At 34.9% G+C, this 15184-nt stretch overlaps 1 protein-coding gene across 1 annotated transcript; it reads left to right on the forward strand.

Annotated features, from left to right (window-relative positions):
• The first annotated feature begins 731 nt into the window (after positions 1-731).
• KLHDC1 (kelch domain containing 1) lies at positions 732-15184 on the forward strand. Its single transcript, XM_015827611.1, has 13 exons — positions 732-868; positions 2966-3036; positions 3762-3879; positions 5239-5357; positions 5767-5845; positions 5962-6045; positions 6149-6232; positions 6977-7035; positions 7925-8037; positions 8988-9060; positions 13178-13262; positions 13983-14035; positions 14583-15184. Exons 1-13 carry the CDS (start codon positions 764-766, stop codon positions 14740-14742), a joined length of 1203 nt encoding a protein of 400 aa, XP_015683097.1. The 5' UTR covers positions 732-763; the 3' UTR covers positions 14743-15184.

Genomic DNA, 15184 nt, shown 5'->3' on the forward strand with positions numbered 1-15184 from the left:
GGGTATTTTGGCATTAGGAATTGCTATAGTTTTTTGCTAACTATTATAAATTTTATTAAATATATTAATGCAGTTTTGATTTGGTATGTTTATGCATCAAGGTAGATATTCAGGACTGTACTGAGCATATTTTTAATTAAAAAGTACTGTATGGATCAGCAGAAGTGAGTATGTAGCACAGAAGAATTCCACTTAGGATCAATTAAATTTCTAAATACTTAAATTCTCCCATCATTATCTTACGATAATCCACGAAGCTGTGAAGATTGCCAAGGGAAAATTAGTTCACACACCTGTTTTAGTTTTAACTACCACAATTGAAAATGTAAATTTTGAATTCACCAATCCACCTTAAGTTTATTATCCAAAACATGTAAATGCATTTGTACAGTGCTCAAAGTTTGGCTGGGAATATCTTCGATTTGCTTTCTTATGTGGACTGGTGCATCATGCAAACTTAACGTATTTACTACGTTCTTGTTTCGGCCTTTTGTTCAAATCCAGAAACTAAATATGTTAAGTTGAATAGCTGCGCACTTCCAAGGATAGGGAAACGTTCCTCTGCCCCAATCTCCTGCTCACCCAGCCGAGGCCTCTCCTTTCCCTGCGCGCTTCTCTGCCAACGGCAGGGGGCGTTGTGAGCAACGCACCCGCGCTCGTCCAGCGTTCTAAGTGAGGGGGCGGTGGCTGCGGACGCGGTTGCTGAGGGGACTGCTGCGGCGACGGGGCTACCTCATTCCCTCCTAATCCTCCCCGCACTAAGATGGCGGCGGATCCTCCTCCTGAAGAGTTCGGCGTGGCCGAGGAACGGAGCGGGCATTGCGCCGTGGTCGATGGGAATTGTCTTTATGTGTGGGGGGGATATGTGGTAAGGAAATTAGGTTCGACGGGGAAGCCGAAAGGTTGGACCAAATACGTGTGGGAAAGAAAAAGGCAGTCGTATTAACCGTGCATTGGAAACCACGGGGGGAGGGCTAGAGAAGCAGTTCGTTTTATTTCGCCTTCCCCCCCCTCCCCCGTGTTATTTTAAAGAGAAAGCTCGCTGTCACTCCTTCAAGCGCTAAATGGGCGGGAAAGAAAAGGGCACGCGCCGCTTTTGGACGGGAAGGAGGTTGGTTGTTTATCTAAGCTGTTTATCTGATTGGACGGTGAGGTCTCGTGATACATCAGCTGGCCCGCCTCTCTTTTCCCGCCCCCAGGAGGCTGAATTATACTGTATTTGAGCGCCAGAATCTCGTGCCGCCTTAGAAGCTTGACAACCTTATGTTGTGTGAGATGGTTTGCTACAATAAACTCGTCTTTGTCTTAAAGAGTGGCACTGTTTTTTTCCTTAGGAGCTAGTAATAATGTTCTTTGTGGGTTACTGAGTTCCCACATTGTAGATAGTCCTCGACTGGAGATCACAATTGGGACCAGAATTTCCATTGTTAAGTACGGTGTTGTTAAACGAATCACACCCAATTTTGCAACCTTATGTGAGTGAATCACATGGTCATTAAGCAAATCTGGCTTTCCCCCATTGATTTTGCTTGTGGGAAGCTGGATGGGAAGATTGCATGACCCCAGGATACTGCAACTGTTGTAAATACATGCTGGTCACCACCCAAATTTTGCCCAGGGGTGAGGGGGCGTGCTGCAATGGTTGAGGGCCAGCTATCACTTTTTTCAGACCCCATTGTAAGTGAAAGTTGCTAAAGGAATGGTTGTAAGTAGAGGACTGCTTGTATACTGAATTCTTTAAAAAGTTTGTGTCTAAACCTGTTTGTGATCTCATTGTGGATTTAAAGTCATGGTTTATGGCTTGGCTTAGTGTTAGATTGGAACTCAGCCATTCTGATGTAATCAGTATCAAGATTAAAGCAAGTGAATACTGTGCTTCCATTGACTTGATTGATTTCTATGCCAAATGACTGGCTGTGGTCAGAAGATAACAGTTTGTGCATCTCCAAGCAAACAGGAGTATCTGAAGATGAATTATCTCAATCTCATTTAGAGATGAACATTTTTCTTTGTGACTGTCAGTTGGAGCTGCCTTGACTTGGTCTCCTGTTTTAGGATAGCAGAGGATGATGTAAGCTAACCCCTTGTCCAGTTAATTTCAATTATTTTTAGTATTGAGATTTGAGGCTATGGCATGATGGGAGGAGATCTGAGGTCTATTATTTGCTTATTTAGGTGTTAACAGTCAAGGATGTGACTGGCTTATAGGTAAGGGAGATGATCAATATGGCTAGGATGTACTTCTCCCCATTTGAACAAGCTACTCATGACCAAACTATCAAGCCACCAGAGTTTTCTGCCCTTCAAGAAAAGGAAAATACAAACTCTTATTTCTTCCCCTAAATATATTGCCTTTATTGTTATAATAATTCATTGCAAAGTAAAGGATTTCCTTTGCTGTTTTCATGAGCATTGTTTAATTAGAGTTACTTGGAATAAGGACATTTATTACCATCACTATTGGGTTCTGGTGTTCTGGAAATGGCAAAATATTTCAAGGTGCAGGACCACTAATGATAACATGTGCCCTAAATGCAAAGCTTTTTATATTTATGGGATAAATGTCCTAGTTCTGCTGGGATATTGGCAATAGTTGCAGTGAGATTATGATAATTTTCAACAAATTCTTTATATACTACTTTTCTGTCAACATATATTTAATTCTTGCATGCATAAATTATATACTAGGTATGCTACTAAGTACTTTTAAAATGTGGTAAGACCTTCAGTGTCACTTTCTATGCTTTCACTGATCTGCCACTTGAAATTTCCTTTCTAACAAAAGGCTAATGGTACATTGAGTTATGCATGTAATTGATAGTTAATGAAAGAAAAATGTGTGTGCTTTATGATTACTAAAATAATGCTCCAGCCGCCCAAGTTATCTATTAAAGAGCTAGAATTTGAAATGGAAAGTATTCAGAAAATAAAAATTATGTCAGAATTACTGTTTTTTTCTGCATAGTCTATTGAAGAAAATGAAGTTTATTTACCAAATGATGAACTTTGGATCTATGAAATTGACAATGGATTATGGTAAGTTACATTATTTACTGTAGTGTTAATTTATCAAAGTAATTACCGTATATGATAAACTTTATTTGTTGAAATTGCTGTTTTAGCTAAATAGGCTTTTTACTTCTTTGTTTCTTTTAATTAATTAATTTAATATTGAAAAAGAAATATTGTCTTAAGGCTAGATTTCCATACTAGAATACGTTAAATATGACAGGCTAGTTCTAGGTTATGACATTACAGCAAGTATAATTTATGGTTCAGTATTTTGTGGAAATTAGGGTAACTTGATTAACTGGACAATAAATCCTAGATTTCCTAAATTATATAAAAAGCCCTATTAATTTTAATATGATTTTAATGCATTTGGAAATTATCAGTGATAATTCTTTCTCTTCTCAGAGGCTATTGTAACTAGAAGGTTCTATTCTCATTTCGGAATAAGTCAGAAAGTCTTGGAGTAGCCAGTAAGAATGTTGCTATTGTTTCCAATGTATTTATCTGATTGTGATGAAATAATTCCCCTCAAACTTACTTATACCTTATGTTGCCGGAAAATAATGACATTTGGGGAATACTAATTTATAGTGACTGGAAAAAAATTACATAGATTGAGGTAGATAACACTTAATAATTTTACAGAAAACTGTTATTTCCAGGTACTGAAAGTATTATTGCTTTTATCTGTTTCTCATACATACTCTCCGAGCAAACTTAAAGTATATTCTGTATTGCCTGAATTGCAGGTCAATGCATCTAATGGAAGGAGAGTTACCTCCATCTATGTCTGGAAGCTGTGGAGCCTGCATTAATGGGAACCTCTATATCTTTGGAGGATTTGATGACAAAGGATACAGCAATCAGGTACTGAATTCCTTTCATTGTTAAAAACTTTCCCAACAAAATAAGAAATTTCTTCAAATAGTGAAAAATATACCGTAGTTCAATTTGTTTAAAACTGACCTGTATCTTTCTTATATATTTATAATTATTCTAAGTTTTTATGTATTAAGCATTTTGTTGTTTCTCATTTGTGTTTTATGATTCATTATTGTAGCTCTATTAAATTAAAAATATATAGTAGTAAGAATTTATAATGATCAAGAAATGTCAAGAATAAGATTTGAATTTGGGACTAATCAGCACCAAGATAATAATTTTGGGATATCTAGGTGCTTGAATATCTCATATGGCATAGTTTATTTTTCATTGGACTTCAGAATCTTTCCTGTATATGGCATAAATGCTGTATGGGAAATGAAAATCATATATCTCACTGAATGAATATATTTAGCATTGTTAATTCTTGTGTACTGTATGTAAGTACTAACAGTATTAATTCCATCTTGGTATCACTTCCAGATGAATGATGATCAACAGAGCTACCATTTGATAACAATGGGACTTTATTGACAAATATGTTTAGGAGAGAGCCAGTGTGGTGTAGTAGTTAAGGCAGGGGTCTTCAAACTTGGCCCTTTTATGACTTGTGGACTTCAACTCCCAGAATTCCTCAGCCAGTGTGCCTGGCTGAGGAATTCTGGGAGTTGAAGTCCACAAGTCATAAAAGGGCCAAGTTTGAAGACCCTTGAGTTAAGGCATCAGACACAACACCAGCTGGGTGACCTTGGGCCGGCCACTCTTTCAGCCTTAGGGAGAAGGCAATGGCAAACCACTCCTGAAAAACCTTGTGAAGAAAACTGCAGGGACTTGTCCAGCCAATCTCAGAGGATCGGACATGATTGAACAGAAGAAAAAAATACTTAGAAGCATCATAAAAAATGTCTAAGGCTTTAATCTAAGGTCTTCTAAGGCCATCAGATCTTCAAAGTTTAAATTAGAATGTATTAGTTTGAGATAGCTTGGTTTCACTAACATTACTTGGAAAACCAGTAATGGGAAAAATTTAGTTTCCAAAATCTTTTTTTTCTGAAAACTATGGGCATTAAACATGGAACTAGTTTTACTTCACTGGAACTACTAAGCATTTTTGTTACTAGGCTTTGGCCTAATTGAAAGCATCAGTTCAAAAACTGATCATAATTTCACAATTAGAAAATGTCTGTATGTTAGCACAAAAGTTTATTTAAATATTAGAAATAAGAGAATTTATTCCTTTTCATTAAAATAGGAATGTTGGTTTTCTCTATTCACTCTTTCCATTGGCACTTCATGTTTATAGAATAATATTGTATATTTAAAGTATTCTAATTTCCTTTAAAGCTCTATCATGTTAATTTGCGAACAAAAAATGGAATTTACATATGGAAGCAAATCACAGACTTTAAAGGTCAACCTCCTACACCACGTGACAAGCTTGCTTGCTGGGTGTATAAAGACAGGTAATTCCCTGAATGATTTCATAAATGGGGAGGAAAATGATAGCTGATGAAAAAATATCTGGTAACTTAATGGCTTGATAACATTTATCAGTGGGATATACTACTATGAACAATACTTACATTATAAGTAAATAACAATAGGGTGTAATATTTAGGATTTTTTTTTAAGATAAAATGTTTTGAATATTGAATTCATTTTCTTTTGATATTGCCAGCGCATTGCTGACAGAAAAAGTAGTATACTTTGGATGTCCTTCTTATCTATGTAGAGTTAGCAATACGTATAAGACAAATAAATTACTACAGTTGATATTTGAGAAGACTTGTGGAAAATGAAAGTGTAGAACTATAGTATTCTTATGATTGTTGCTGATAAATTAATTAGTACTTTTAATTCCAATTCTTTCAGGTTAATCTACTTTGGTGGTTATGGCTGTAGGAAACAAAATGAGCTAAGTGACTGTTTTGATGTTCATGATGCATTTTGGGTAAGATAAGATTTAATTCCAAGCAAAAAATAGCAGTTGATTTATTATTAGTGCTTTTATTGTTTTGTTTTTTTTAATTATTATTACTATTTCTAGTGTCTTTTACTTTTTTTTAGGAAGGTCAAATATTCTGGGGATGGCACAATGATGTTCATGTTTTTGATACAAGTACTCAAACTTGGTATCAGCCGAAAATTAAAGTAAGTGTTGTAACTTGGTGCATAGATATTATCCAGTTGCATCGGGGACACGTCGCATTTGTTGTAGGCATATTCTGATTACTGTTATTTCTCTTGCTTGCAGCGTGGAATTGCACCTCAGCCTCGAGCAGCTCATTCATGTGCCGTCATAGGGAATACAGGCTATGTTTTTGGAGGACGGGTTTTGGTTTGTACTCAGTGCCCGCTTAATTTTTTATAAGAAGGATGCTTTAGTGCTGGAAAGGAAAAAAATATCTTTTTGAAGTAAAAAGAGAATGTTAAAATATTAAGGCCTTGCTTTTTTAAGGCTTTTTTTTCTCTTCAATTTTCCTGTGGATGTAACTTGACTCCAAAATTTAGTCACCAAAGAATTAAAATAAAAGGGCTTATTGAAGAATAGGAAAATAGAATGAGATTATCATCCATCTAGCTAATATGTGTAGAGCTGTTCAGCAGCTGTGGATTTAAAGTGTTCCTGATGCTCATTCTGGATAATGGTGGCAAGTAATCATGCACCAGAAAAGGGAGTATTTATTTGAAAGGCTTCAACAGAGAAAGATCAAGTCCTTCAGTCCAGACCAGAAATTCTAAAATACTTTACCTGTGTGTTCTGAAAAATAAATGGAATTTGACCACACATATCCTCTATTAGGGATTAGTTGAATTGGTATGAATTGTCACTTGGTACTTTGGGCTGAATAGTTTAATTTGGTTCGGTTGAAAATCAAATCACATAATCCAAATGGACATAACACAATGAAGTAGTGTGAGAACAGTTATATAGAGATACTATTTCTTTTCTTCTTGTTAACCATAATAAGCATAATCTCAATTGATAGAGTTAGGTAAGTTTTCTTATATTTGGAATTTGTAAAGTGAAGTTGATACTATATTTTATTTTAAACTAAAATGGATATATTTTTTTAAATAGCAAACAAGGATGAATGATTTACATTCTCTGAATTTAGACACTTGGATTTGGTCAGGAAAGTAAGTCTTTTTCCTTGATGTTGTTTTTTCTGTTGTACACAAATATCCTAGTAGTTAAATGCAATTTGGTTTTGAACATTTTCATGGGGTTTGCTTTTTGATAATAAATTGCTACTGTTTCTATTAATGTCACATAATCCTTTTATGGTAATAAGCAAATTTATAATTTATAGATGGATTTCTGCATATTATGTGGATAAAATTTTCAGAGGATAAAAGACCAATTTAAATATAAATGCAAAAGCACTTAAGGTTAAGGTTCCTCCTCTCCCCCTTTTTTTTTTTTTTTTGCTATGAGCCATCCTTTTGCTGTTGTAGACTAATTTAAAATAAAGGGGTTTTTTTTTAATTTTAAGTTGTAAAATTTAAAAGTGAAGAAAATATCTAGGTCAACAAAGCATATCTTAGGATTTTATTAAATTACAAGGATTTCTTAGCTGAAGCTTCAAAGAACTTTTACAGAAAAATGAAGATATTTTTTTATTATCCATTAGATTGTCAGGCTGACAATTCATATTAACTATCATATATAGATTTAGTTGGCTATGAGATGGGCAGCAAATAAATTTCCTATATAAATATATAAACCTGTGTATGTGTTACTCGTAAATTGCAGATTAGAAACCGATGGTCATAACATTGGCTCTTGTTACCTGCTTTAGTTGAGTTGGCAACTGAAGAAGGCGGTGCTTGAATCCTAGCTGTTTCACATTTTGAATCTATACAACTCAGTTTCAGCAATTAATAAAATAAACAATTTATATGACATAAGCTGTCTTAGGAAATACTTCCACCGATCCCCAAACATGATGTAATATTCAGTAATTATTTGGGATTTGTTTGTTTGAATTATATAAGCAGTTGTGCCTTTGGTTGTTCTTACACTTAGAATTACTACAAATGGAGAAAAACCAAGAGACAGATCATGGCACACGCTGACTCCTGTGGCCGATGGGAAACTTTTCCTTTTTGGCGGGCTGAGTTCAGACAATGTCCCCTTAAGTAAGTAGCATTTGTCCTGAATTGTTGAGATTGTGATGAAGATATAGTTAGTATTTGAGTTATGGTGGCAGTTGGGACTGCCACCCCCAAGTGATGCAGTTATGAAGAGCAATGTCATGTGGCTGCAGTGTTTGGCAATAGCAGTCACAATTCCTGTCCTAGTCCCAAGATGCACGGGTCCTTAAGTGGGAAGAAGCAGAATCCCAGGTAGGGAGAATGGTACGTAGGGAGGCAGGAAAGGGCTGGTGCAGGCCGTATGGGAGACCAGAGGAGGGTTGGCCCAGGCTGCATGAAAGTCATGGGAAGCCAGGAGAAGGGCCCACAGAGCCTGAATGTGACTTGTGATCTTCCCTGGCAGCTTCCCCATTGAGTTTGCTTGAGGGAAGCTGCCAGGGAAGGTTGCAGATGGTGATCATACAACTGCAGCTTCCTGCAACATTACACAGTAATGGTGAGCCAGAGACATAAGTGCCTGGATCACAATTAGTGTCCATTGGGAGCATGTTCTCAGACAGGTTTTCAGCAAACAAGAGGACAAAGTGGTAATAAACCAAGCTGCTTAGTTAATCTAAATAGAATGATAGAATGGCTTATAGTCCATGAAGAAAAGTCAAATGTTCATGAAACATTTGGCATATTCTGAAATGAAGTTTCATATGCTCCAGGAGAGAAGGTTGCTTTTTTTTTAGGAAAATAAGTAATGCTACCCCTCCTGGTTAATTCTGAAACTGAGGAGAGCCAGATGATGGTAAAAAGGAAGAAAAGTACTTAGTCAAAGAGCAGTGTAGAAACCTACTAAACTAGTACCTGCTTCTCTTTTAGGTCCTGGTCAAGGTCCTTGTCTTTCAGGCTGCCAATCATTCAAATACAGCACAAAACAATTTGTTATATGATTTCTTGCCATTTTTAAATAAAAGCAATAGCACTAATCTTTGTATCTCTATTTTCAGGTGATGGTTGGATTTATGATGTTGCAACAAATGAATGGCAACAACTTACATATTTACCACAGACTAGACCTAGGTATAATCTGCTAGTCATCTCCTGAAACTGAAGAACGTATGACTTTGTAATTGTGTAATTTTGACAATTCAAATACAGATTTTGATCTAATTTTGAGGAGTCCTTGGTGCTCTCTGAGCTTGGTTGTTTTCTTGCAGATGTTTCATTACTGAAACTAGGTAACAATATCAGTACACTGATTATGTTATCTGGTTTGGGTAATGAAATGTCTGCAAGAACGTAATTAAGCTCAGAGAGCACCAAAGACTCCTCATTTCAATCCTGAACTATAAATATTCTCCTTTATTGATCTAATTTTGCCTTATAAAATTAGAAAGGCACATCTATTCATGTAATCATGACTCGCAGTTTCTCTGGGCTCCCATTTTCCCAGTCACAGACTGCTTGTCATTATCTATTACTATTCCAAAGGATCCTATAATCCTCAGAAGTAATTTTGCATGGCATTAATGGGAATAAGACAACAAGAAAGCTGTGTAACAATTGAAATTTATTTATAATTCACATGCAGCAACTCAATAACTTAAAAACATGACTTAAATTACAATTTTTATTTTGATCATTTTACCTGATTTGTCTGCTTAAAAGCTTCCTATAGTGTCAGTAAAGTTGTTGCAAATAATTTTAGTTTTAATAATTGTTCTGTTCAGACCTTATGCCTAAAAACAAAGTGTAAAAATAGTCTCATATTGTAGTTCCTCCCAGAATATCTTCCCTCAAACGTATCCCATGTCACAGCTTCAGTTTTCTCCATGCTTAATAATGTGACTCCAAATAGCTTCAAGCTGAGGTCAATTGAAGCCAGTGCAGACCTCCATAAAATTGTGTATCAGTTTTTTTTTAACTGGATTGATGCTTGTCTGAAAGCAGGAAAAAGCTTCTTTAGTCAACATGTGGAGGTCAAGAACTAATGGTCCTTTACATGCACTTCTCTATTCTAGTGGGCAAAAGCCTGAATAAGGCTGCCATTATCAGAAAAAAACAAATCATAGGGATAATTATTTAGCTTTTGAGGTTTCCTTCCTAGTTCATTTATTTGAGGAAAAAAGTACAGGAATTTCAACAGATATTGCTTCATGGTACCTGAAGTTAGGAAAGCTAATATTGCCTCTGTATCCTACCATTTAAAAATATGTGTGTGAGAAAGAAACACATAAGTACAGAAGAAAGTTCATACACCCATATTATATCTGTATGTCCATCAATAACAGCACAATAATTATCTAGTCACTCATAAGAGTAAACATAACTACAGGTAGCCCTCAGGTAATAGTGCTCATTGGAACTGGATATTCTATTGTTAAGCAACACGGTCATATGTCAAAAAGCTATATGGTTGCACTACTTAGCAATGGCAGTTCCAGCAGTTCCATTTGCTGTTATTAAGCAAAAACCATGCAGGTCATTAAGCGAGGACTTCAAGTGAGCCAGACTTGTGACTTCCTGCCAGCTTCCCGATTGGCCTTGGTTGTCGGTAGCTGGCAGGGAAGTTTGTAAATTGTGATCATGTTAATGTGGTTATGCTGCAATGGCCATAGGTGGAAGGACTAGTTGTAACTACCACTCATTCAGCACTAATAATTGGTGAACAAGTGTCTTTATACAGGGACCACCTGTAATTACAAATTTTGAATACAAAATAAGACAATGAGACATTACAGTAATTAGAATAAAGCAAAATAGATCAAAGATTTGTGAATCTTGCATATTGAATTTCACGTAGGTTGGTTTCAGGTAGATGAAATGGAAAAAGGGTGCTTGAATCTGAGTACACCCTATGTTCAAAGACATGATCATTATGGCTGCAGTACTTCAGAGAGACACTTTACCAGACATAGAAAATGAATAAGAGACCTTGTCCTTTTGAACTCTGAAAAAAATTCATTCTATATAAGATTGTTAGATATAGTTTGAATTCTGTTACTTTATAATGCTTTTATATTTTGCAGCTTTTAGATAATTATATTGGTTATATTAACATCTGTATTTTTGCTCTGATAATATGAATATAGATACTTAAGGTCTCTTTGTATGTCATAATTTAATATTGAATGTAACAGTGCAATTCACCAAAAATATTATATATATAGGGGAAGAGGGAAACCAGTATACAAAAACTTGGCAGTATTAATCTATAATTTCTCCATTGACATTACAATAAACAAGCTGATAAATATTGCCCCCTTATCCTGCTATTGAAATAAGTGTACTGAAGATCAGATTTACAACATCTGACTTTTGAGGAGTAATTCTTTACCTTATTACACTAATTATGTACCTTGTTATGTACTACAAATCTCCATTTTCTGGTTTAGATGCCAGCCCTGTTAGTTATGTGTACAATTCAGTTATAATGTGGTATATTTGAATTACAACAGATACTATAGTTTTTGACAAGGATTTGTTTAAACATGATGTTAATTTAGTTGATTAATAATGCAAATAACATGCTTTATTAGAATGTCTAGGTGCTAAGTTAGAGCAGCTGTGAGAGGACATAAACTCTGTCAGTCAATAGAAAAAGCCTCAGGTTTCAAGCTAGGAGTCAAGGCCCAGAGTGAAGGCAGGAAAGGCATTCCAGTGTTCTGCGATGATCCAGTCCAGGCCAGAGTTTTCCTAATGCAGATAAGACAGAGGCAGAGCTATCAACAGGTATGAGGAAGAGAACAGGTGGGATACAGTTTAGTGTAAGGAGAATGGTATATAATTGCTGAAATAAATGAAGTAAGGTGTTTTACAGTCATCTTGCACATACTTTGTAAATAAACAAAAGGGAACTAATCTCACAATCCTATACACAGTGAGTTTCTTGTGTTAATTTAATTTCCAGAAAATGACTTCACACGCAATGAAGCTGTCCTAACACAGTTATTGCTGTGATCCTATACAAATGAGTTGCATTCTCAACAGTCTATATCTGTGTCTATAGTGCAAATTTCTATGCCACAAAACTCCAACACTTCTGGCAGTTTAACATACCCAAACAGTGGGAAAAAACCCAAAGACAATGTCCTGTATCAGTTTGTTTACTTTGCACTATTGTGTGCAAAATAACACGCAACTTTTGTAGGATGCAAAGGAGGAATGGGAGAACAGAGTGCCCTTTTTACTTTGGTTCCCAATCATGTTCATAGTTACAAGCAAAAAGATGCAACCATTACAACTCAGTTAATACTTATAGAAAACTGCATTCTATATAGAGTTGCCATGATTTTTGGTACATTTGTGCCCCTAAATGTGTTTTTACTCAAATACATATTTCTGTTCTTGCCTGTTTTCTTGATTTTTTAAAAGAAAGGTCCATCACACTTCCAATGTGTTATTAACACATATTGCCTTTCTACTCAACTCACAGCTAGCATATATAATGACAGAAAACAATGTTGGTCCATATAATTTCTTTCTCCAGTTAATGCAGGCAGGCTATTAATGCTAAACAAGATTATATTAAAGAAAGAAGAGATTATCCTAGTCCAGGAGTATTTTCATTTCATGCCCTGTAAAAGAAATATAAATTCTAATGAATAATGACTAGGGGTCGCCTTAAATTAATGCTAAGACTGGAAAAATAAAATCTTTCAGATAGCTGAGTTTCTAAGTAATGCTATCTTGAATACTCGTACTTTGATATTCATGCCAACATATTTCATGATAATATTATGGCTTATACATATCAATTTTTTTTCACATTTTCATGATTAGTATAAAACAATTTTATATTGTACTTAAAGTATATAACTATTTTATAAAGACAGAATAAGCTGTTTTGATATTTAAACCTGTCTTTCATCAGTGCAAACAATTTTTTAAGAGTTGGATCAAATGCATTATTAATTTTTTAAATTCTTCCTGTTCTTGTTGTTAAGAAAATAAGTCCACTAATAGTAAACAGGAAAATATCAGTAAGATTTAAATTTCTTCATTCCTTACTAACAAGTTCAAAATATTTTAAAGAATTGAGTAATCACTCCAAGACAATGTTGATATTATATGTTGGAGATTAAGTGGAAAGTTCTGTAATGTAGATAAAATATGCACCTCTAAAACATGTACCGTAAGTAAATGCTTCTACAAAATCTATTATTTGAGCATTCATTCTAAGTAAAATACATTCTAGGTTATGGCATACAGCCTGTGCTGGCAAAGAGGGTGAAGTATTAGTCTTTGGAGGAAGTAAAGATGATTTGCACTTCCTGGATAGGGTAAGTACCTTAAACGATCTAATTGTTTTTATACATTTTAAAGGATGCTATATTTTTTCTATCCTGCTCTATGGAGTAGAGAGTTGGTTTCTGACAGAAGGCCACCTGAAGAGACTAGAAGCATTTGAAATGTGGATTTACAGGCGGTTGTTACATAAAAGCTGGGTTGACAAGATCAGAAATGAGGAGGTGATAAGCCGCCTGGGAAAGCCAAGGGAAATCATCAAAACAAAAAACGAAAATTAGAATATGGATGAAGGTAAAAAAACAAATGATTGTTTTGAAAAAAAAAAACCTATCTAGACAAGTTGGGACTCAGTATTTATAACTCTCCAAAAACAGGATGAGTTGATGTGGTAAGAGAAACCAATAATAACAACAACAAAAATTAATTCCAGCTGGATGCTGTGGTGGGGGAAAAATCAGAAAAACATTCCGCAGCACATTCTATGGGAGAATCAGTTGGGCAACAGTTTGAAATGTGTTAGGCTGCTGCATTTTTAATCCTACTTTCACTTGGGTCACACGACACAGGATAGATCTACTCTTAAGAATTTCAAAAGAATTCCAAAAGCTACACAACCGTGCTTTTCTTGCTTTGCTTCATTTTTGGTTTAACAACTGGCAGTTTTGACACTTTTTAATTGTGCATATTGCTTTCAGTACTTTTTAAGAAAGAGAACTGCATATATTTGAAATCATCGTTTTTCTCTTCCTTAGGGTCATTGCAGTGATTTATTGATTTTTCAAACACAACCATATTCACTTCTCAGGTGAGTTGAAAAAACAGAACTAATAAAATTGTAAAGCCTCCAGAATAGTACACTTCAACAAATATTAATAGCAACTATTACAGGAATAACTCTCCTGATATAACAACTCTAGTTTGCAGAGTCATTTAGTGGACCTCTGGTATGCTGAAACCTAAATATGTAACAGCTGTCCTATTGTTTGGGGAGTCAAGTAATGCTGTATGCACACTATGGCTGTTTTCCATTAGTGAAAGGACATTTTCCCTTATAGAAATTTTAATACATTTTGCATTCTTAATATAAACTCTCTTATGTCATTCTTATTTGGCAGCTGTTTAAGCCAAATACGTAATCTGTGATTCAAGCAAATCATAGAAGGTATGATGTTTCAATAGAATTATAACAAAGAATAGATTATTTTCAATAATACTGGTCTAATGAAAGAGGTACTAAAATTGGGAATATTGCTGTGGGAGTACATATTGCCATATTTAGATGTTTTAACTAGCTTGCTACTATGCAATTTATAGAGAGCAAAACTCTATAATGTTCATATTGTTTCTTTTAGATTGAGTCTTGATTGTATTGGTAAAAATGCTGTCCTCTTGGAGAAACAATTACCTTGGTTGCCATCTAGACTTCTGGAAGAAGTTGTGGAGAAGATAACTTTTTGGGTTGCTGTTAATCATCGTCAGAAAAAACAAGCCAAAGCAGAAGAACATGAGTAGATTAATGTCTTTTAAACAACAGTTCCATTATCATTTTAAAACAAACAACACTATTATTGGTAAATTGTTTGAACTAAATTCTAAATTTCTGGATGCATAAGAAACAGTTTCAAATGTCATCAGTGTCATAACAGCTCCAGTTCAGGCTCTGAAGATTAAAAATATTCTTGGACTTAAGAGCAATTTGATCCGATTATTGTTATTAAAGATAATGGGGTTCCAAGCAGTGAAAATGGTGTTTGGCCATATAAGGTAGTTTACCTTCTGCTGGTATTTGAAAAGCATATTTTTTTTAAAAAAAAGTTGAATTGTGTTAAAAAAAATTGTGCAAACTCAAAATCCTTTTACAACGTTTTGACAAAGTTGCTTATTCTGTTGATTGTACAAAATTTGTATTTAACAGTCCTTAACTTATTGTAAAAAGTGTTTATAAAATACTGTT

The sequence above is a fragment of the Protobothrops mucrosquamatus genome, unplaced genomic scaffold, assembly GCF_001527695.2.
Source record: "Protobothrops mucrosquamatus isolate PMUCROS unplaced genomic scaffold, P.Mucros_1.0 scaffold3812, whole genome shotgun sequence".
Classification (NCBI taxonomy): domain Eukaryota; kingdom Metazoa; phylum Chordata; class Lepidosauria; order Squamata; family Viperidae; genus Protobothrops; species Protobothrops mucrosquamatus.